The sequence below is a fragment of the Carcharodon carcharias genome, chromosome 18, assembly GCF_017639515.1.
Source record: "Carcharodon carcharias isolate sCarCar2 chromosome 18, sCarCar2.pri, whole genome shotgun sequence".
In the NCBI taxonomy this organism is placed as follows: domain Eukaryota; kingdom Metazoa; phylum Chordata; class Chondrichthyes; order Lamniformes; family Lamnidae; genus Carcharodon; species Carcharodon carcharias.
In genome coordinates, this window is record NC_054484.1 from 21,605,532 (window position 1) to 21,630,611 (window position 25,080).

At 43.0% G+C, this 25,080-nt stretch overlaps 1 protein-coding gene across 5 annotated transcripts in view; it reads left to right on the forward strand.

The window, feature by feature from the left end:
* The window catches only part of LOC121290680 (Down syndrome cell adhesion molecule homolog), a 548,723-nt gene that overhangs the window by 333,327 nt on the left and 190,316 nt on the right, over positions 1 to 25,080 (forward strand). For all 5 annotated transcript variants that reach the window (XM_041211452.1, XM_041211450.1, XM_041211451.1 and 2 more), the window contains exon 10: positions 3,478 to 3,651. In XM_041211452.1, the coding sequence (XP_041067386.1) occupies positions 3,478 to 3,651 (174 nt within the window). The remainder of the gene's footprint in view (positions 1 to 3,477; positions 3,652 to 25,080) is intronic.

Below are 25,080 nucleotides of genomic sequence, written 5' to 3' on the forward strand. Positions count from 1 at the left end.
GGATTGTACTCAAACACAATCTGTAACCTCAAGGCCCTCAAACCTCCTCTCTACCATTACCATCAAGTCAGGGGATCAACCCTGGTTCAGTGAAGAGTGCAGGAGTAGCACCAGGCATACCTAAAAATGAGGTGTCAACCTGGTGAAGCTATAACACAGGACAGCTTGCATGCCAAACAGCATAAGCAGCAAGTGATAGACAGAGCTAAGCATTCCCACAACCAATGGATCAGACCTAAGCTCTGCAGTCGTGCATGGTGGTGGGCAATTAAACAACTCGCTGGGGGAAGAAGCTCCACAAATATCTCCCTCTGCAATGATAGGGGAGCCCAGCACATCTGTGCAAAAGATAAGGCTTTAATCAAGATTTGCATCAATCTTCAGCCAGAAGTGCCGAGTGGATGATCCATCTTGGCCTCCTCTGGAGGTCCCCAGCATCACAGATGTCAGTCTTCAGCCAATTCGATTCACTCCACATGATACGAAGAAATGGCTGAAGGCACTGGATACTGCAAAGGCTATGGGCCCTGACAATATTCCAGCAATAGTACTGAAGACTTGTGCTCCAGAACTTTCTGTGCCCCTAGTCAAGCTGTTCCAGAACAGCTGCAACACTGGCATCTACCCAGCTATGTGGAAAATTGCCCAAGTATGTCCTGTACGCAAAAAAAAGGACAAATCCAACCCGGCCAATTACAAACCCCATCAGTCTAATCCCCATCATCAGTAAAGTAATGGAAGGGGGTCTTCAACAGTGCTATCAAGTGGCACTTGCTTAGTAATTACCTGCTCATTGTCACCCAGTTTGGATTCTACCAGGGCCACTCAGCTCATGACCTCATTACAGCCTTGGTTCAAACATGAACAGAAGAGCTGAACTCCCGAGGTGAGGTGAGAGTGACTGCTCTTGACATCAAGGCCACATTTGACTGAGTGTGACATCAAGGAGCTTTAGAAAAACTGGATTCAATGGTAATCAGGGGGAAAGCCCTCCACTGGTTGGAGTCATACCTAGCACAAAGGAAGATGATTGTGGTTGCTTCAGGACATCACTGCAGGAGTTCTTCAGAGGTAGTGTCCTAGGCTCAACCATCTTCAGCTGCTTCATCAATGACCTCCCGTCCATCATAAGGTCAGAAGTGGAGACGTTCGCTGATGATTGCACAATGTTCAGCACCATTTGTGACTCCTCTGTTACTGAAGTAGTCCATGTCCAAATGCAGCAAGACTTGTACAATATCCAGGCTTGGGCTGACAAGTGGCAAGTAACATTTGCACTACACGAGTGTCAGGCCATGACCATGTCCAACAAGAGAGAATCTAACCATCGTCCCTTGACATTCAATGGCATTACCATCATGGAATGCCCCACTATCAACATCCTGGGGTTGCCATTGACCAGAAACTGAACTGACTAGCCATCTAAATACTGTGGCTACAAGAACAGATTGGAGCTTGAGAATCTTGCAACAAGTAAGTCACCTCCTGACTCCCCAAAGCCTGTCCACCATCTACAAGGAAAAAGTCAGGAGTGTGATGGAATACTCTCCACTTGTCTGGATGAGTGCAGCTCCAACAACACTCAAGAAGCTTGACACCGTGAAGGACAAAGCACCCCACTTGATTGGCACCACATCCACAAACATTCACTCCCTCCACCACTGACGAAGAATGGCAGCAGTGTGTACATCTACAAGATGCACTGCAGGAATTCACCAACGCTCCTTTGACAGCACCTTCCAAACCCACGACCACTACCATCTAGAAGGACAAGGGCAGCAGATAGATGGGAACACCACACCTAGAAACTCCCCTCCAAGTCACTCACCACCCTGACTTGGAAATATATCACCATTCTTTCACTGTTGCTGGGTCAAAATCCTGAAACTCCCTTCCTAACAGCACTGTGGGTGTACCTACACCACATGGACTGCAGCGGTTCAAGAAGTTAGCTCACCACCACCTTCTCAAGGGCAATTAGAGATGGGCAATAAATGCTGGCCCAGCCAGTGAAGCACACTTCCTGTGAATGAATGAAAAAAATGTCTGTCTTTATCTCTCGACTTCAAAGGAGCTACAAGTTGCATAAGCTGACACAGCTCTTAGCTGCTTTTCCAAACATCAACCAGTCTTGCCTACTGGCTATGTCTTAGCTGAATTAACAGAGATAAAACATTGCATTTCTACCTGACAACTGGCCGTGTGTGTTACATTGCCATCTCCATGTCAATATAACACAGACAGCCAGTTCTCTCACAGAATCATATGCAGAATATCACAGTGCAGGCGAGGCCTTTCGGCCCATCGAATCTGCACCAACACGAGAGAAACAACTGATATACCTACCTAATCCCATTTACCAGCACTTGGCCCATAACCTTGAATGTTATGACATGCCAAGTGCTCATCCAGGTACTTTTTTAAGGTGTGAGGCAACCTGCCTCCAACACCCTCCCAGGCAGCGCATTCCAGACCATCACCACCCTCTGGGTAAAAAAGTTTTTCCTCACATTCCCCCTAAACCTCCTGCCCCTCACCTTGAATTTATGTCCCCTCGTGATTGACCCTTCAACTAAGGGGAACAGCTGCTCCCTATCCACCATGTCCATGCCCCTCATAATCTTGTACACCTCGATCAGGTCGCCACTCAGTCTTCTCTGCTCCAATGAAAACAACCCAAGTCTATCCAACCTCTCTTCATAACTTAAATGTTTCATCCCAGGCAACATTCTGGTGAATCTCCTCTGCACCCCCTCCAGCGCAATCACATCCTTCCTATAATGTGGCGACCAGAACTGCACACACTACTCCAGCTGTGGCCTCACCAGGGTTCTCTACAACTCCAACATGACCTCCCTACTTTTGTAATCTATGCCTCGATTGATAAAGGCAAGTGTTCCAAATGCCTTTTTCACCACCCCACTAACATGACCCTCTGCCTTCAGAGATCTATTGATGGGTAGAAATGCAAATTAACTACCTTTTACTTCCAAAGCTTTCCTTAATTCTGGGAAACCACATGAATAACTTACCCTTTACTGGAGTAACTGCAGATGCCATGTCTCCAATTCTTTAGCTAAGTAAGCCCATCTGATGTTTATGATCTTACCTTTCTAGATGTTAACTTAAGTCAACTTGGCCATATGTTTCATGTCCAATAAACTCTAAGCTTGTTTGAATTGCATTTACTTCGGGGTTGCTTTTATCAGTTTCAGGGTAAAAACTTTAATTCCTAAAATTAAAAGCTATATTCCAAAACATATGTATTATGAACTAGATATTCACAACACATTGTTATAAGTGATTTACTATATATTAAAATGCTCTCTATTTCTTTCCCTTTGGTCTTCTGTGATGAGATTTAAGCAAGGGAGTTGCTGAATCTTAAGTGTTTATTTGGTGATTCAGATTATTGAGCAGAGTAACTCAATACAAGTGAAAGGGCTAACTTCTGATTCTGTGCCACTCTCTGTGCAGGTGCAGGTGTCCCGCAGTTCCAGCCAATCGCACTGAATGGCCGTATCCAACTGCTGGTGAATGGGTCTCTCTTAATTAAGCATGTTTTGGAGGAAGACAGTGGATATTACCTTTGCCAGGTCAGCAACGACGTGGGAGCCGATGTCAGCAAGTCCATGTATCTGACAGTCAAAAGTAAGCAGCAGTTTAATACCTAAAGTGTTAAGGTGAAGTTGAGTGATGGTACAATACTAGAATATCTCTCTAGAAATAGTGTTGGGGGTAGGAGGGAGAGGGGAATGATCTGGCTCTGTCCTCAAGATTGATTGATAACCAGTCAGAGTGATGGCAAAGGGCACTAACGTTCCAAATCTCCACGCTTTGCTCACAGTATGCCACATAATGAGCTCTCAGTTTCACCCATGCCAGGAGGTCCACATTAACTGCTTCCCAATAAAGGGAAGAGAAAATTAGAAACATTTGTTTGGTAGTACAGAACCTATGCTTGAAAAACTCAAAACAAAATGTCTATGTTTAGCTGCAATTCTGCGATTGGGTAGCACTTGTTGAACACTCCTGAGTGCGTTAGTAGCTACACTGACAACCAATTTAAGATAATCAGTCAAGCTCGTAACATGGCTCATTTACACTTGCCAGAAGCAACATACAGAGACCTATTCCCTGCAAACAAATGGAATATGTTCAATATGTTCAAGAGTCATACGGAGTTGAAACTTTAACTGTATTCCTCTCTGCAGTTACTGTCAGACCTGCTGAGTTTTTCCAGCTATTTTTGTTTATGTGTGCAATATGTTCAAGCCTTGCACCTTTTTGTGAATTACCCAGGATCTTGGGGAGTCTATAGTTTCCCTTTCCCCATGACCTCGGCCAATCTGAGTCACCTTGCCAGCCAATGAGCACCCTTTTCTCTTGCAATATAAAGTGTTAAGGTCATTTGAAATTTGATATTCTGGTGTTTGTCCCAATGAGTGCAAGATGAAAAGCTTCGGCAACATGCCTCTCTTTTCAGCAATGTTCAAAAAATTTAGAAGGCACATTGCCATATACTTATCTCCCAGCAGCCTTTTACAGAGTGGCATTGCTCAATGCTTCAGACAAAAAGAGCCCACCCTATTGTTACAGAAAATAACCTAGGTTATATGACAGCTTGTATATAATAACTTGTACAAACAGTTAAATTAGGTCACGAGGAAACAGCAAATAGAAACACACATTGCAGGTACGTCAATGAGTAACTGAATCACATATTCAATAAGGTCCCAGGATTGACCCACAATCTGCGCTTATATCAGCCAAGGGCAGGGCTTGAAGCATAATTGGCCATTGTATATTACAAAATGAAAACTCAACCAAGCTTTCTACAACTCAGTGGCCCCAACTAGAAAAACACACTTCACAGTGCTTTGCTGTTATATTCTTCACAAGATATTTTACACTGAAATAGTTTGTAAACAAATATAGTAACTCCTTTAAAACCCAGATTTGCTGCTGCAAGAACCTACTCTTAAATCGGCAAGCAAATGCATTTCTTGAGGAAAAGAAAAGGCTGTGCACGTTTTGGAATGGTGTGCCAGGGTTGGGAAAAGTTGACTGTCAATGGGGAGGGAGATTAAATGAACATTGGTGAATAGGTGAAGGCTATTCTGTTAACTTCATTAGCAAGGAGAATGAACTAGAAAGTGCTGCTGTAATTTGAGATTATCACATCGTAGAGTCATCACACACACATCTTGTTGACTCTCAACTGAATGCAACAATGTGCATTGTAACTGGAATTCTCACTCAACAGCCCTCCCTTGGCTTCCTGTCCTTGCAAATATCACTGCCACACTTCATCTGACTGATGAAAACCCACAAGCTGGTTGAAACAATCCGTGCTGCACCTCACTTACCACTCCACGATGACCTATTCAACCTGCCAATTGCCTGCCTTAATTCTTGGCGCCCCATATGGAGCACCCTTCCTGGGCAAGATCTACCAGGAGACATCCTTTGGATCAAGGGATGGGAAATAAGAGAAGTCACTAACAAGTTCTTTGAGACAAACCCCGACGAATGGCAGGCTTTAAACTACCACAGTGACAGTGGTCCTTGTTAAACAGGTTCAGGACAGGCCAGGGCCCCTGTGCAGCCAACCTCTGCCACTGGGACCTCACACTTATGCGCTTGTGGAAAGACATACCCAACGCTGCACATTACCAAGGAGTGTCCCCTCTACGGACTAAGCGGTTGACTAATCATTCTTAAATTCAACAAGTGAGGAGGCTATTGCTTGGATTCGGGGATTGACATTCGCTAAATAGTAAATCAGATTGTAAGAAAAGGATAAGGAGAACCTACAGTCACCCTCCCCAGACTGGAGGGCTGAAGATATAGGCAATGTAGGCCTCTGATGTAGTAACTGATGATAGTAGGCGCTCTGTCATGAAGAACCCACATGTATTTAGGATGCATTGCTACGTCCCGCTCACTGCCTTTCAACTATCTGTAAGATCTATTCAGCAGGCTGGGCTCATGTTGAAAAGTGCAATTTGACTAGGTTTGTGGAATTTGATTCTTCATCTCCTATTTTGTAAAGTAGCCTATTTCTTTATTTCTTACTGCAACAATGGAGAATCCGATGAAGCTTTATCAGCACCAAAACAAACCTGACCAGACAAAGCTTGCTCACACCTCATGCCTTTTTCCAGTCCTGCCACCCACCCCCCCCCACCCCGCGCTAGAGGACAGAAGTTACCATCATCACTCCAGTAGCTTAATGGGAACATCGACCTGGTCATTTTGAATGAAAAGAATGAACTTGCTTTTATATAGCGCCTTTCACCGCCTCAGGTTGTACTACTGGGTTTGCTGTGGAGCCAAGAAGATTTACTGAGAGATGGTGGGACGGGGGAGGGCGAGGATGAACATGAGCAAAACTCCTGCAACAAACAGAAGGATATCATGGTTGAAATCATGATTTATGATAGAAATATCATTTTGTTAAGTTTGTTTGGTGGGGGGGGGGTGGTGGGAAAGAAAGTAACAAGGTATTTGAATGACAGATATCCAAAAATGATGACAATGACATTGAATTGCTTCCATTCCCTAATATTAGTGGCAATACCAGTAAAGTACTTTACAGCCAGTGAAGTATTTCTGAAGCACAGTCACTGCTGTAATGTAGGAAACATGGCAGGCAATTTACACACAGCAACATCCCACAAACAATAATGAGATTAGTGACCAGTTTGTCTGTCTTAGTGATGCTGGTGAGGGATAAATTTTGGCCAGGACTTATTAATTGGATTAACACTTCCATTGAATAAGAAACAGCAATGCTGTACATAGGAAATGTACCCACTAATATTCCCCACAGTACTGTCTTCCCAATTTATAGGGCATGAAAAATACATATAAATGCGCCTTAGCTCGATACTGAGAATATAAATGTATATTAAAAGGGATATCTGCACAGCCACCAGTTAATTCTAATTATAGTATAGCATTTGGTTAATGATTGAAGGATTGTTTTGCCAGCAATGGGAGCGTTGTCAATAAAAGAAGCTTTGTCTGCACATAATATGATGAAGAGAAACATCCCTTATCAAAGCAGAGCAGGGGCCTCCCCAGTGAGTTGGGTTCTATTTGAAACTAATGAAAGGCCCTGCAGGCTCCAGAACAGTTATAGCACACTTTGCTTTCCCAGCGAGAGAAGTTCCTTCATGCTGAGTCCCTGTGGCTCATACAGATCAGAAATGCTAAATCAATGTTTACTGTGGAGTCAAGGAGATTTACTGAGGGGCTTGGGGGAAGTCGGGGTTGTTTGGTGGGGTGGTGGGGGGGGTGCTGGGGACATAAAATACCTCAGAGCTGTTGCCAACAAACAAGAATATCACCGTTCAAAATGTGATTTATGATAAGGATATCATTTTATTAGCATTTATTTTGGGAAGGAAAAAAAATCACAAGACATTGAATGACAGACATCAAAAAATTGTGACAATGGCATATAATTGCCTCCATTCACTAATGTTAGTGATAAACGCCAGCAGGATTTTGAACCCCGCTCTATATTCACACCACCCTTTTGATTTTCTGTGCTGTCAAGGGTGAGGGGTGATGTAGAGAATAATGATCTGCCAACGGAACCCGCCATCTGTATGAAGCATTTGTGTGCATTGCTTATTTTTTATAATCTTTCAGTGGCATGGAGTCCATATAAAGCACCGTGCCTGTGACAAATTTCCCACGACAATAGTCTTTTCCAGTTCTTTAAGACATTTTGATGAAATACCATAATATAAAACTGTATAATGTATTACAATGCACAGAATACTTTATTTCTATATTATAATATGCACTCCATTTTATAATTTATGTGTATATATTGCATTGTCTATAGGGTATATGCACATAGGTACAAATTCTGAGACTTCCTAATCACTGCACTTGTTGTCATGATTTAGGAACACATTTCATGACAATGGTAATACCTGCTATTAATTTTTGACTGACAACATCTGCCATTCAGTCCTCCTCCCACTGGTGATGCTGTATTGGTTTTCTACCATTTTGGCTGTTACAGCAAGCACAACAAAAAGATGGGCTGGCTGAGATTCCTAAGCCTCCCTTCACCAATGTTTTAGGATAATGCAGGCTAAGAGAGGCTGGGAAGAGTTTGGGGAAATACTCCACTCAGCCACTTTTTTTTCTAACATCCTTCCAATTCCCTGCTGTGAGGGACTTGCACTAACCAATATGCCTTACTGTTCCAGTTTATGGTCATTTCTTGTTTAAAAGTACCAAACCGAGGGAATAGATAGAATCATATTGATGACATTCACAACCCATTCAGTTCCAACATCATTCTTGTCTAGACTGCACTTCAAAAGTAGATCATTGGTTTCAAAGTGCTTTGAGAAGTTCTGAGGTGGCGATAGGTATCAAATAAATACAAGTCCTTTCTCTCTTTGTAAAACAGGAAATGTTGGAAATCTGAAGTAAATACAGAAAATAAAAACTGTGCAATGCACAGGAGGTCAGTCAGCAACTCTAGAGATAAAAGAAAAGTAGGCATTTCAGTTATAAACCTTTCATGGAAACTGAAAACTGAAAATGGCTGAATATAAAGAAGCAAGGAAAAGAACAGGAGAAGCAACAGTTTCTCCAAATATGTCAAGGGAATTAATGGTTTGAATAGCCTCCATGCTGATTAATGTAAAGCATATACTCAAATAAATATTTAAAGGACATGTGTACCTTTGATGCATCTGTTCTCCACCATCCAGTTACCTGTTGTTGTTGCAAGCAGCGGCAGTAATGTTCCTAGGAGTGAGGTCGTGGGGGAAATGTCCTAAACAATTTATTCAAAAGGTCAAGAGCACTTAACTGCCAGCAGAATAAAAGCAGCATAAAAATGATTTTAAAATAATCTAGGTAAGGCCCATAAACACTAGTCTTTTCATTACTTTACCTGTTCAAATTTTTTGTGAAGACATCCCTTCTGGATATGTGCACCTGAAGCAAAAGTGTTGGAGATCCAGTGTTCTAGCCATTGTTGCAGTTCATTATTCTCTATGAACTGGGTGCTTGGGTCACAATGGACATGAAAATTAGTCTCCAACTACACACCAAAACTGGTCCTCTGATATCATCAGAAACATTTGACTGAATTGCTGTATTGTAATCAACCCTGAGTAACTGCTGATCTCTAAGTTATTCAGTAAATTCATCTTTAAGAGTATAGCAACAAGAGCAGGCCATTTAGCACCTCGAGCCTGTTCCACCATTCATATAGATACGGCTGATCTGTTTTTCAACTCCATTTGCCTACCCTGCCTCCACATCCCATCATACCCTTACCCAGGAAAAAAATGTACTAGTCTCAGTTTTGACATTTTCTGCAATTTCTGAATTCCCCAGTGGGAAGCCAAGTTCAAAGGCATTATTGATTAAGTAATCAATGCTCCATCCCTGATGCATACTTCCTTACAGTGCAGCTCTGCACTGGGAGCTTCTGATCAGTGAATTTATTCTCAATCTCAAAATCCCGAGCTTTTCCCCAATTATACCTTTTGTTAATTTGTGAAAGGCTGCATAAATGCAGTTGGGATGTATGATTGTAAATGGAACGCTGTCTTTGAAAGTTGCACCAGGCACATGTTGAGACGAGGCTTCTTTCAGTCATCTGGCTGTAGGAATCTGAGGTCTGACTTTGAATCTGACTTTGGGAGTAATCCATTGCTTAAAGATTTGAAGATTAAGCAGGAACCATTTCTGGGCATGAGATGTTCATCAAGAATCACACTCTGCACATAGAATTCTAGCAATTAAGGAAATATAAGAAGGTAAGCATTAGGAGCAGGATTAGGCCATATCGCCCCTTGAGCCTGCCCCATGATTAAAAGGATAATGGCCAATCTTCAACCTTAACTCCATTTTGTGTCTGATCCCCCATATCCCTTGATTCCTTTAGAGTCCTCTATTGATCTCTGTCTTGAATATACATGGGGGAGAATTTTCTCCCCGTCGGGGGAGGGGGGTGGGGGGGTGGTGTTGGACAGGAGCGGGCGCAGGCGGGCCAATTAAGGCCCACCCATCATGACGTGCATCCAGAATCGCTGAGCACTCCCTGTGCGGGCAGGGGGAGTAGGCTGAGTCGGGGCCTACACTCCTTCGAGCATGCACTCGATAGAGCGCAGAAATCTCCCTGAGGCACAGAGCTACCTCAGGGAGATCAGTTTGAGTTTCAAAAATTTTAATACAGAAAAAAAAATTTAGGACGTGTCCCCTCATGTGAAATTGTCACATCAGCTGGGACATGTTTATGAATTTTAATAAAAATTATTTCACTTATAAGTCATTCATGAAACCTCATCCCGCCCATGGATGAGGTTTCATGAAAAATGCAAAGTCCGCCTGGGCTCTTCGCCTGCCCGCCAACCTTAAGGTTGGACGGGCAGCTATGTTAAGTGGTTTAATTAGTTTTTAAATGGCCTTAGTAGGCCTTTGACAGTTCAGTGGGTGCACAGCCGACTCCAGTGTGTGCCTGCCGAACTGAAAATCAGAATGACACGCGGTGATGTCTGGACGCACGCCCAATGTCACCGCGCGTCATTTTATGCACCAGTGAGCGGTCCCCAACCCCACTCACCGAGCCAAAGATGCTGGCCATAATGACTGAGCAACCATAGTTCTCTGGGCTAGAGAATTCCAACGAGCCATAGCCGTCTGAGTGAAGAAGTTCCCTCTCAACCCAGTCCTGAACGGCTGACCTTTCATCCTGACTACTCCTGGTTCTAAACACTCCAGACAGGTGAAGCGACCTCTTAGTATCTACCCAATTAAGCCCTCTCAAAACGTATATGTTTCAGTGAGATCACCTCTCAGTTTTCTAAGCTCCAGAGAGCATACGCCCATTCTATTCAATCTCTCCTCACAGGACAGTCCCAGGAATCAATCCAGTGAACCTCTGTTACACTTTCTGCAAGGCAAGTGTATCCTTCCTTAAGCCAAGGAGATCAAAACTGTGCAAAAAGTACCCTGATGCTTCCAATGTCCCTGTTAATTAAACAGATGCCATGGGCGCAAACCTCCCAGATTTGCACTAAGTGCGGTAGGGGGCAAGAAAAAGGACGTTTTACCCATCAGCCGCAATGGTGGTTTTTCATGTTGTATTATCCCAATCTGGCCTCATTAATTATGCAGCCACTGGAAACATGCCCTCTTTCTGGTTCTGTTTGCCTACCTAGTCATCAATGCCAGGTTTCGCAGGCAGCACCACATTACTTTTAGGGGGGGCTTACAAGCAGGTCTCTATCTAACAGACCAGCCATGAGCCATGAGCTTCTGAATTGCCTGTCATGCCATTATTTCACCATTTCCTCATTCCGGGTGCCATATCCAAACTGCAGCCGTCCACACAGTTCTCAATGCTTGCGGCCCAGGTCCGCTCCAGTGAAGACATGGTCCTGAAAGCCAAGAAGAGTTCAGTGACCCATCACTGGAATGCCTTCCGGAGGCCCATCGTGATGTCTTCCACCCCCGCTCTGGCCACAGGAGGTCCAGCAATCTCACCGCTCCAGCTTGGGTGGTGGTCAGTGTCAATGCTGCACAGAAGAGGTTGGCCATCTAGTGGAGAAAGAGGATGAATGACCTCATCCATGCCGCCAGGGTAAGGCAACCATATCAACACTCTAAACTCACCCACTCACAAGCCCGTCACACATTCACTGGCATCTCACTCATTGCCAGTTCAAGGGACGTCACCACTCACTCTCTTACACGCACCCTCACATCTCCAGCTGGCCTCATCTCCTCTGGAGACTGCCTTGTCAGCCCTCACCATCTTGAGGCCACTTGCACAGATGAACATGTGCCCCCACATACACCCTGGGATACCCACCTTCCCCAGTACAACCCTCACCCTGCAGCCTCTTCTCCTGCCTGAGGCCACTTAACCCCCTTCCCCAAGCAAGCCCTAGTCCTGCAGCCATTGAAAGCCACCCATGCCTCATGGCTGGTCTGTTAGATAGAGACCTGCTCATGAGCCCCCCTAAAAGTGATGTGGTGCTGCCTGCAAAACCTGGTGCTGATACCTAGGTAGGCAAACAAACAGACCTTGAAGTTCCGAGTGAAGTGCAGCTCGCCAGGTACATGTCGCTTTTGTAGAGTTGTGAAACACGTCGGCGTGCAGTCACGCCCACATGCTTGGAAGATCCAGCGCTGGAGGAATGATTCTGGTGAGCTGGGTTTATAACAATGTACAGATGTATTACAACGACCTTCACCATGTGCGGCTGCCGGAAACATGGCCCGCCATTGGTGGGTGGAGTGGACGATTGCAAACGACATCGTGAAACCGATTTTTGCCCTTCCCGCCATATTGTCCACTCACGCCCACCATGATGCCCGACGCCAGCGGGCATGGAAAATTCCACCCCCTCATCTCCCCACTTGGGGGCTATAAAAGTTCCATGGCACTATTTTGAAGAAGTGCAGGGGAGCTCTTCCTGGTGTCCTGGCCAATATTTATCCCTTAACCAACAACATTGAGACAAATTATCTGGACATTTATCACATTGCCTTTTGTAGGACATTGCTTTGGGCAAATTGTCATGTTTCCCATCTTACAACAGTGACAATTAGTACTTCACTGGCTGTAAAGTGTGTATGAATATCTAAGCTTATGAAAGATGCTGTAAAAATGCAGGCTTTTCCTATGTTTAACAGGAATAAACTTTTCCAAAAGTGAGGAAACTTAGATTGGATTTTGTACATGAAATTTATTTCTCTGGTTACAATTCAGTGCCTAAGCCCCTGGTACTAGATTCCAAACTCCACACCCTCTCTCTCTCACTGCCCCCCACCCTATCCCCCCAACCACCCCTGGCCACCCTTCTCCGCACACCCACAACATACTCAGCCTGTACTTCCATGAAGGTTTAAACTGCTTCTGGCTGGGATTCAATAGTCTGTATGTTTATATAAAGGTTTTCCTTCTTCTCCTAATGAGTGCCTCCCACTACATGCTGCAAACAAGTGTGAGTGCTGTTTGATGCCTCTTCAAACACACAGACTCCTTTGATTTAAACACTTGCACTTTAATCACCCATCATGTGTCATTAGCCCGACAGGCAGCAGTAGTCGCCAGACAGTGTCTCAAATAAATTGTATTGAAAGTCACTGAAGCGGCCCTGTGTTGATTTTTCTTTTCCAGCCACTCAGCCACAGTTTGGCAGGAACCACATCCCTGAGCCTGTTAGTTGTTCAGGGGAAATAAAGAAGACACAAAGCAAAATCTCTGATCCTTCTCCTGAGTACAGTTTGTATGTAACATCAGAGAAGGGAGGAAATGAAAGAAGGGGGTTTCTATCAGAAGAAATCTGTTCAGTGACAGGCCCAGCTCAGATGCATGAGTTAGTGTGGTGCAGTGCTCATAGATAATAAGACTTGCGACAGGTCGATTTGATCTGGCCAATTTCCTCCAGTTAAATATTGTGAAAATCAAAGCCATCATTAGGACCTTTCCATCACCCCATTTCCTCACCACCAATTCCATCTTCCTCCCCAGCCAATATCTCAGGTTGAACCAGACTGTTTGCAACTCTTGGCATCCCATTTAACTCTCAACTGAGCTTCCAATCCAACATCTAACCCATCACCAGCTTCTGCCTCTGTAATATCACCATTCTCCACACCCTGTCTTGGCCCATCTCGTGCTGAAACCTATATGCATGCTTCTGTCACCCACAGATTTGACTATTCCAGTGGCCTTCTGGCCAACCTTTCACCCCTTATGGTTTTTATTTTATTATTTCATGGGATGTGGGCTTCGCTGGCTAGGCCAGCATTTATTTGTCAACCCTAATTGCCCTTGAGAAGGTGGTGGTGAGCTACCTTCTTGAACCGCTGCAGTCCATGTGCTACAGATACACACACAGTGCTGTTAGGGAGGGACTTCCAGGATTTTGACCCAGCAACAGTGAAGGAATGGTGATATAGTTCCACTAGTTTCCAGTCTGTAAACGTCATCCAAAGCCTTGCTCCCCATATCACACCCTTCATCACCGCGTTCATGTATCAGCCCTGTCCTTTCAATCATCTATTGGCTTCAAGCCCCCTAAAGCCTCCAATTTTAAATTCTCATCTTTGTGTTTAAATCTTTCCCTGGTTTCTCACTACCTTTCTAATCCGGAACCTCCTCCTCACAACCCCGATCTCTGCATTCTGCCAACTCTAGCCAATAGCATATCCCTTGCCAGCTTGCCTACACAATTGGAGGTCATGTCTTAAGCAATCTAGATCCCATGTTCTGCTGTTTCTTCACTAAACCGCTCCAGCTCTCCATTTCGCTCTCCTTAAGATCCTCCATAAGACCCATCTCGTTGACCAAGGTTTTAATTCCCCCTCCTAATATCTCCTTTTTTGGCTCAGTGTCAATTCTTGTCTGATTACATAGACATTACATATGATCCTTTAGAATATATAGCAAAGAAAAAGACCATCCAGCCCAGCAAGTGCTTATTTTTGTTCCACTCAAGCCTGCTCCCATCTTTCTATCCTCATCTACCTATATCAACATAACCTTCTATTATCTTCTTCCCCATATTATTATTCTGCTTCCTCTTAAATGTATCAGCATTATTTTCCTCAATTAATCCTTGTGGTAGTGAGTTCTACCTTCCTGGGAAAGAAGTTCCTTCTGAATTCCCTCATTAATTTCTTGGTGACTATCTTATACTGATGACCTCTAGTTTTACTCTTCCCCATAAGAGGAAAAACTGCCTCCATGTATACTCGATCAATACTTTTCATAATTTTAAAGATTTCTAATAGGTCAGCCATCAGCCTTCTCTTTATAAGAGAAAAGAGGCCATGCTTATTCATCTTTCCTAATAGGTATAACCTCATGGTCCTTATGTTACCCTTGTAAATCCTTTCTTCTTGCACCTTCTCCAGTGTCTTTATATTCTTTAAATGATATGGTAACTAGAACTGTACACAGTACTCCAAGTGTGGTCTAACCAAGGGTCAATGCAAGTATAGCATTACTTCCATACTTTTCAATTCCATTCTCTAGAAATAAACCCTAGTGCTTGGTCTACCTTTGTTCTGGACTGATTGGCCTTCTTTGTAACCTTTAGTGATTTGTGTTTTTGTATTCTCAGACTCCTTTGCTCCCCTACCCCATTTAGAAAATTATTTTCCAGGTCATATGTGACCTGCTTATTTTTCTCACTAAGGTATAATACCACACACTTATCTGTGTTGAGATCCATTTGCCAGTTATAAACCCATTCTTTGGGCAGGATTTTACCTTTGACGAACAGGCCCCGACCCCACTCGCCGACGCGTAAAATGATGTAACCCCGCCCCATTTAAATTTTCAGGAAGGCGCACCCGCCGACCTGTCAGTGGCCAACTGAGGCCATTGACAGGATCAATTAAGCAATTAAAGGACCTGCCCTCCACGGGCGGGATGAGGTTTCACGTAGGGTTTGAAAAATTTTAATAAATTTGTTATGGAAATTTTGAACATGTCCCAACTCACGTGACATTGTCACATGAGGGGACATGTAAGGGATTTTCTTTTCTATTTTTAATATTGCTGAAATTAGAGGTGATCTCCCTGAGGCTGCACTTAGCCTCAGGGAGATGAGTGCACTCTTTCGTGCGCATGCGTGAAAGAGCGTACTCTCGATTTTAGGGGTCCCCCCCGCCTGCACAGGGAACGCATAGCGCTTCCCTGCAGTGTCACGCTGAGTGGGCCTTAATTGGCCCACCCATGTCAAATGGCGCCGCGCCTCCAATCGGGGCACCAATCGGAAGTTCTCCCACACGTGCCAGCCCATCAACTTCCCCCCCAACAAGGGGAAAATTCTGCCCTTCAAGTGTGTTTATATCTTGCAGTTTGTTGTAGTCTTTTCTCTGTATTAACTTTCCCTTCCAATTTGGTGTTATCTGCAAATATAGAAATTATGTTTTTGATTTCAAACTCTAATTAGTAATATAATTTGTAATCAGCAGTGGTCCCAGCACTGATCCTTGTGGGACCCCACTTCTAACTTTCTGCCATTCTGAACAGCTTTAGTCACCCGGGGCCATTCGCTGATTGCTATTGGACAACACTGTAAAAAAGAAAGACTTGCATATCTATGGTGCATTTGACAAACTCAGGATGTCCCAAATCACATTACAGCCAATCAAATACTTACTTGTTGAAGTGCAGGCACTGTTGTAATATAGGAATCTCTGCCTTGTACAGAATTGCTTTTGACATAACCACTTCTCTTTCACTCATATGGATATAACACATTCTTTATTGTGGCAAACTCTAATCAACTGAACCACTTCCCATTCTTTCTAGCTAGAAAAAAAAACTTGAAGAGATCAAACTGCTTTGTATTCTCTCGCTGCATAGAAAGCAACACATGGAGGAGATTGCGAGCCATTATATCAAATTCGTGAGCTAGACATAACAACCCCTGTACTGAGCGTAGACTGTTTTCAATTATTTGCATTCCCTACTTTCAGCAACAATAAATATTGTCAGTTCAGCGCCTGTCAGTCATCTCTTGCACAATAACCATGTTTGTGCAGAGGACAGAGGGTTGAATAATGAATTGTTTTAATACACACACAGTGACAGCGTGTCTGAATGTCTTGACTGAGGTACAAATGCCTCTGTTTGAATATCACCTGGATAGCTTGATCCAAAGACTCTGTTCTTTAACAAGCCAGTTATATGTTTATCAGGGTTCAGCCATCATAAATTTAGTGTCAGCCAAGGGCCTATAATTAGTTAATGTGAGTTTGATTTTTCTGCAGCTCTGTGCATAATGAGCAGAGAGAGGAGCAGGCTCACATAATTGTGTCTCTTCCCATTAGCGCACAAACTAATTAGCAGATTTTATTTGCTTTCTATGCTTCTTCCCTAATCAAATTTAGCTCCTTTTTTTGCTTTTTTATTTCTCTTTCACACAGTGGGGAAAAAAAATCATTATGACACTAATGACTGCTTAGAAAACCCATTAAGCATTTCAGATGTTATGTGTCTGTTATCCACCTGAATTGAAGATAAGTAGTTCATCCGGAATGTTTTTCTGATAAAATCATCATAGCGTTCGACCTAAAGCCAATTGCTATTATTCTTGTTCATTGTTGTTTTTATTTCAGCAACTGACAATTCAACTAACAATAGGTATATTTGCAAGGATTCTGAAGTAAAAGTCCTGACCCAGTATAACACTGAACCAAACAACTCAGAGGTTATCTGACCTTGCCTCACATGGGGGATGGTGGTGTAGTGGTAAAGTCACTGGACTAGTAACCCAAAGGCTCATGCTCTGGGGACATGGATTCAAATACCCCCATGGCAGCTGATGGAATTTGAATTCAATTGATGAATCTGAAATACAAAGCTAGTCTTAGTAATGTTAAAAACCCATTTGGTTCACTAATGCACCTTTAGGGAAGGAAATTTGCCATCCTTATCCAGGCCTACATGTGGACTCCAGACCCTTGAAATGGTGTATAGCAAACCACTTGGTTCAAGGACAATTAGGGATGGGCTAGCCTTGCCAGTGACACTGACATCCCATGAAAGAATGAAGATATAAAAGAAAATGGAGGAAGAAAGACCGAGGCTGGAATTTTCCAGCCCCTCACACCAGTGGCATCTTCTGGTCCTGCCAGTGCGGATGGAGGTTTCAATGGCTCACCAGCCCCACCGTGGAAAATTCTGGCCCGAAAGTCAACTTTGTGTTCTCATGCCTTTCTTCCCCTTTCTAGTGAAGACACTGTTGTGGTTTCAGAAACACTGGGAAATTAGCCTGCAGCTATGGTGTTAAAATGGGCTGACGATGAATAGTCAGCTCATTTCGCATTGCGCCCAATTTTCTTTCCCACAGACCATGATGCAAAACATGCTGCTGCTTCGCTAGGAACCCATTTTGCACGAACAGTACTGTGAGAGGACTGCAATACTTCAAGAAGGCGGCTCGCCACCATGTTCTTAAGGGCTACCAGGGATGGGCAATAAATGCTGATCTATCCAGCGACACTCACATCTTGGGAATGACTAATGAAAATAAAGTAATGGTGGAGACTAACTTTCTCCCCCCTAAATTGTTCACAAGCCACAAATGACGTACTGTGTGCAAGTGAAAAAGGTAAACTTACCCTCCTCATCCTTATAGACCTGCCTGCAGCCTTTGACAAGGTTGACCATGCCATCCTCCTCCAATGCCTCTCCACTACCTGGTTCCATTCTTATCAATCACATAATAGCCAGAGATTCACTTGCAGCCCAAAGAGCTATCCTTAGCTCTCTTCTTTTACTCATTTACATGCTGCCCTAGGTGACATCGTCTGAAAGTACAGTATTATTTTCACATGTACGCTGACGACACCCAGCTCTACCTCACCACCACGTCTCTTGACTCTCCATTGTTGCTAAATTATCAGTCTGCTTATCCAACATCCAGTAATGGATCAGCAGCAATTCCTTCCAATTAAACATTGGGAAGACTGAAGCCATTGTTTTCTGTCCTGGTCCAAACTTTGTCCCCTATCTACTGATTTCATTCCTCTCTCTGGTAGCTGCCTGAGACTAAACCAGGCTGTTTGCAACCTTCGGGCCCTATTTGACAACAAGATGAGCTTCTGATCATGTACTCATACCACCACTGAGACCACCTTTCCACCTCCATAACATTGCCTAACTTTGCCTCTGTCTCAGCTTATCTGCTGCTGAAGCCCTTAGCCATGCCTTCATTACCACTGTCCTTGACTACTCCAACACACAGCTGCCTGATCTCCCACATTCTACTCTCTGTAAACTTGAGGCCATCCAAAACTCTGCTGACTGTGTCTTAACTTGTACCAAGTTGCATTTTCCCATCGCCCCTGTGCTCACTGACCTACATTGACTTCCAGTCAAGCAATGTCTTCATTTTAAAATTCTCATCTTAGATTTCAAATCCCTCCATGGTCTCATCCGTCCCTATCTCTGTGATCGCCACCAGCTGCACAACCCTCTGAGACACCTGGGCTCATCTAATTCTGGCCTCTTGAACATCCTTGATGATAATCACTCCATGTTTGATGGCTGTGCCTTCAGTTGCCTAGGCCCTAAGCTCTGGAGTACCCTCCCTACACCTAGGCAGAATTTCGACCTTGTCAGGTAGGCATGGCAGGGCAAGCAGGGGTGGTCAGGGCCGGACTGCAATTTCATGCTAGCGGACCAATTAAGACCCCCCCCTCCCCCCCCACAGCTTGAACCACGTGCTGCAGCGCTGCCTGTGTCGGGGGAGGAGGGTGAGCATGCAAGTACGCATATGCGCGTGGGTGTGCACAGGAAAAGCTCCCTGAGCCACTGAGCTGCCTCAGAGAAATGGAGATACAAAAAATTAAAAATGAAGCATTTTAAGATGTTGAAAAACATGTCCCCTCATGTCACATGACTCTGTCACATGTTAGAAATGAAGGTGAAAACTTTTTTTTTCATGACGGATCGAAACCGTGGGTGAGGCTTCACAGAAAATGCAAAGGCCGCTTGGCCTTTTCACCTGCCCGCCAACCGTAAGGTTGGATGGGCAGCGAAAAATTTAATTCAATTAGATTGTTAATGGCCTTAATAGGCTTTTAATTGTCGGCAGGCATGCTGCCAACTCCCACGCGTGCTCGCTGACTGAAATATCGCATGAGCGCGCGATGACATTGGGATGCTTGCCCGATGTCATCGCGCGTCATTTCACGCTCGTTTGGGTTGTGTGCACACCCGCCCGACAAGCTAAAAATTCTGCCCATTTAAAGCTACAAAATACTTAAAGGAATAGACAGAGTAGATGCAGGTAAGATGTTTCCCCCGGGTGGGGAGTCTAGAATCAGGGAACGCAATTTCAAAATAAAGGGGAAGCCACTTAGGACCGAGATGAGGAGAATATTTTTTACTCAGAGGGTTGTGAATCTTTGGAGTTTTCTACCCCAGAGGGCTGTGGAAGCTCAGTCATTGGGTATGTTTAAAGTAGAGATTGGCATTTCTAAATCCCAATGACATAAGGGGATATGTGAATGGTGTGGGAAAAAGACATTGAAGTGGATCGGCCATGATTGTATTGAATGGCAGTGCAGGCTGATGGACTACTCCTATGCTCCTATGCTCCTACGTTATGTGGCTCAGTGAGATGTTTTGTTTCATAATGCTCTTGGGATGTTTTATTTTTTAAAGGTGCTATATAAATATAAGCTGTTGTATGGATGATGAAGGCTGTTTGATCCATCTATCTCATTGCTATACAGTTCCTCCACTACCCTTCTTAGAAAACCATTATAGATATTGATCATTTTTCACACAAAGTGTTGGCTATAATCAACCCCCGACTTATTTCAACTAGTTTATACTTGTGCTCATATTTCTAACTGCTGGATGATTGGTTACAATTGAAGCAAAACATCAAATGCAAATCTATCCAACATTTAAATTGTATCAATAATGGCGTGAAGTGTGCGCAAGGCATACAATTAGAAAATCACTCGTGGTGCATAATAAAACTGTCTTGATATTATTCCTGCAACCCTCCTCACTAACATTTCTCTTAACATTTTTACTTATTAGCATTGAAGCAATAAAAGTGGATGGGCCAGTGGGAGACCAGAAAGAGCTGGTATTGGGATGGGAAGAACAGACTGGTGACCAGGTAGCCCTATCTTTGGCCAAGTCAACCTATCCTGGAGGCTCTTGGCCTTGAGGTGCAAAACATTGTGTTTACCAGTGAGCCCAAAATAAGCTGAACAAAGGAAAGGGTTGTCATGAAAAATAAAAATAAAAATACATATTTAACACTTTTACCTTTATGACCATTGGGCATCCCAAAGCACTTTGCAGCCAATGAAATCCTTCTGAAGTGTTGCCACTGTTGTAATGTGTGAAATGTGACAGCTAATTTGCACACAGCAAACTCCCATGAACAACAATGTGATAATGACCAAATCATCTGTTTTGTGATGTTGATTGAGGAATAAATATTGGTCAGGGAGAACTCCCCTGCTCTTCTTTGAAATAATGTCGTTGGATCTTTTATGTCCACCTGAGAGGGCAGTTGCAGCCTTGGTTTAAGCCTTATTCCAAGCATGGCACCTCTAACAGTGCAGCACTTCCTCAATTCTACACCGAAGTGTCAGCTTTGATTTTTGCACTCAAGCCAAAGAGTGGGACTTAAATCTAGAACCTTCTAACTTAGAGGTTAGTGTGCTACTAACTGAGCCTGAGCACTGACACAATAGGGCCAAAGGAAAGGACAGCAAAGATGTCAGAGTATGGAATAGTAATGGAGACAAAGAGAAGAGGAGAAAGGGAAATAAATGGAAATACTTTTTGGATATATGTCGGAATAAAAGTGAACACCGGCAAAACCAAAGTGATGCATATGTCAAAAACCACCAAGAAATATTCATATGTTCCTCAAAGGAAAAGAACTAGAACAGGTGATTCAACTATTTAAGAAGCACAATATCTGCAGATGATAGGCACAACAAAGGAATGAGAACAGAAGTAACAATGGGAAAGGTTGTATTTAATAAGAAAAGACAGTTGTTCCCCAGAAAGCTGAATAAACAACTCAAAAAGAGACTTGTAAAGAGCTTGATTTGGAGTGTTGCCTTGTAGGAAGTGAGACTTGTACCTTATGGAAAGAGGAGACCAACTTGCTAAATAGCTTTGAAATGTGAGTTTGGAGTTTGGAGGAGAACTGAAAGCATCATTTGGGCAGAAAAAGTAACAAATGATGAAGTGCTGAGGAGAGTGAATGAACAAAGACATTTGCTGAACATTATTGGGAAAAGGCAGAGAGACTGGGCAGGGAATATTTTAAGAGGCAATGGACCAATAAGGGGCATTATGGAGGGAAGATTTCAAGGAAAAAGTGGAAGGAAGAGAATATCAATGCTGGATGAGATGAAAATTGAAGGAAGTTATTGAAAAATGATAAAACTGTCACAGGAGAGAGAGGGAAGACTATGAGCCAAGGACCTGCCTTCGAGCAGAGCACACATGATGGTGATGAGGTGACATCATGGATTCAACAACATTGAAGTCTCAGAAAACAAAATAAAAAGCTTGATTTAGGCATGTAGTCATTATGTAGCAAGTTTGAATCAGGGAACAGAGTTCAGCAGCATCCATTGAAAGTTGCTGATGCAAAATATTTTTAAATTGCAATCCTTATTACGAAAAGAGCAGAGCCCAGCAGTTTATGCAACTTTCTCTGCACCACATACTTGGGTATTTGAGACGCAGGACATTAATCCCAGGATGCTCCATCAATGGTAGTTGAACTGGGCAATGGGAGACGGAGGGGCTACGGTGCCATCAAAGAAGGAGGCTTGCATCTTCATTGTGACAGTTGACATAGAAAGATTTAAAGGAAAATGTTGACATTGGATTTTACACTCCAGAATGTTCACACAAAGAGTGAGCAAAACAAACTGGGGATGTAAGAAGTGACTGAAATGCTTGTCCTGTGTAAGAGTTTTAATAATAGCATATAAATTTTTTAATGTCATATTAATGGCTGACAACCAAAACAGGAAACACAACACAATCCTAACCAAAGAAGTAGAAAATGTTCCTTTGTCGTATTGTACTATGAATTATAGATATTGTAATTCTATGATTACTGCTGCCCTTATGTACAGTGCAACACGATCGATGAAGGAGGGGAGAATAATTACATTTTCAATGGGTTATAAGAAACAATTAAGCAAGTTAATTGATTTCAGATCAAACACAATATTTAGGAAAAAAGTAGAGAAGCACTTGAAGAAAAGATATTAAAAAGGTATAGAAAAGAGCAGAAAGGGGTTTCACATGGATTGCTCATGTGGAGCTAGTACTAGCAGAGACACAATGGGCCAAATAGCCTCTTTCTGTACCAAAACTTTCATGATTCTGTGAATTGTGTGACACTGGGGTGCAGAACTCTTCTACACTACATCACAAAATGCAGCAAATGCACTGCAGATCAGTCAATGGCTGTAAACAAAACACAGGTTATGATGTTTCACCTCCACCCTTCATAAGAACTGAAGTTTAAAAGATAAGCATTTTATTATGGCTGTGAGGGAAAAAATAGAGAGAAGAAAATGGGCAGAGAATTGACATGTCAGTGCTTGTCACTCTGCCTCCAACCCACAACGTTGTTGCCGCTGACTGGGAGAATATGATTAATTGCTAGCACTTGCACTCCTGAGTCAGAAAATTGAGGGTTAAAGTGCAACTTCAGCACATAACCCAGGCTGACACACCAGGGCAGCAGTGAGGGAGTGCTGCACTGTCAGAGTGTGCTGTCTTTCAGACTAAACATTAAGTTGAGATCCCACCTGTCATCTCAGGTGGGCACAAAAGATCCCACGGCATTATTTTGGAGAAGAGTAGGGTGTTGTGGAACACGTTTAAGGGCCGGATCTAAAACCATTGTGCATCACCAGACAGAATGTGATGTACATGCTCTAGGGAGCGGCCCTAGAGATCAGACATGTAAAGCAGATATTGTGTATATATATATATATATATATATATATATATATGTGTGTATATATATATATATATATATATAAATCTCTTCCAATAAAAGAACCCACCTAATTGAGTTACCAATCCTCTTTGTTTATGTGTGTGAATAAGGCAGAAAACCCAACACAGCAGCATTCTCCCCGGTGTCCTGGCCAACATTTCTGAACCAACAACAGTAAAACAGATTATCTGGTCATTCTGTCATTTCTGTTTGTGGGAGCTTGCTATGCATAAATTGGCTGCTGCATTCGCTACAGTGACTACACTTCAAAAGTAATTAATTGATTGTAATGTGCTTCAAAATGTCTGGAGATCCTGAGAAGTGCTATAGAAATGATGCTCTTCTCTTTTTCTTATATAAAGTGGGACAAGATTATGCTGGTGGCTGGCTATAGTCATGGCAACAGATGTGAGGGTAGGCGGACAAATGATTAGGTTAGAAAAATGAAGGGAAAACACGCTTCAGATTAAAGAGAGAGGGATAGATAAAAACGGTATTAGCATTGGGAGACTCCAGCAACAAAAATCAAAAGAGGGCAGTAAAAAAGTGCCACATAAAGTACAATAATGGTGAAAAGTGAAATAATTTCATATATCAACAACCACAGTACAGTACGGAGCGAGAGAGATGAATCTTCCACTTCATACACATTTAAATCCACGTTTTCATATAAAGTGATCTCTGATTTTTAATTCACGTTTAGCATTGCTATTGTAAGGTGATATTAAAATTAGTAATTTATGTTTCAGTCATGGAATATCTTCCTTCTCATATGAATTTCAATGAATCTGGGGAGTGCTTTGTCAGAGTATAGTGCTTAATAGGTTTTAAATTAGTTAAATCATTAATAAACATATTTACTAATGTAATTTTTTAACGCACAATTGTCGGCCGTCTTCGTAACAGTGGATCATGAGTAATTACTTGGAAGCTTAATCAATTTATCAATGGTGAACATTTACTGTAGGAGCCAAGGTTAAAGGAGAAATGCTTGGTTTGCTGGGCCTAAAATAACAGTGGATTTTTCTTGTCTTCCTGAGGTGTCTCATACTCTTAAGATGAATGAAAGGGCTAGTTTATTTGGGATACAGTATTCTCTCTTTCCTTTACACCCACAGCCAGCTGGGTTTAGTAAAAATAAAGGTATTTCTACTTTTACTTCATATTTTCCCTCTATGAGACTGATCATTTTCCATCTCTACGCACAACTTTCAAGCTCCCTGCTCATGTTGTGGCCTGTCAGGGAGTGGCTTCATTGTGAGATCAGATCGGAAGAAAGTCTTCAGGTTCCAGGTTGGGATTCGAGGGTTGTCACCAAGGCAAAAAGGTGGAAGACACTGCACCTTTTCCCTACTGATGGGTCAGCTTCCTTTCATGCTTTTCAGAGTTCTTCACTGTTAAGAGAGAGCTAGCCTGCTGTGAATGCAGAGTGCGAACATGAAGCCAAACTATCCTCAATTTTTCAGTCTGCACTGGCAGTGGGAGAGGTATGTTGCCATTGCTGCCGAGAAACATCTCAATTTTAAATTTCTTAAATCCCGCCCAA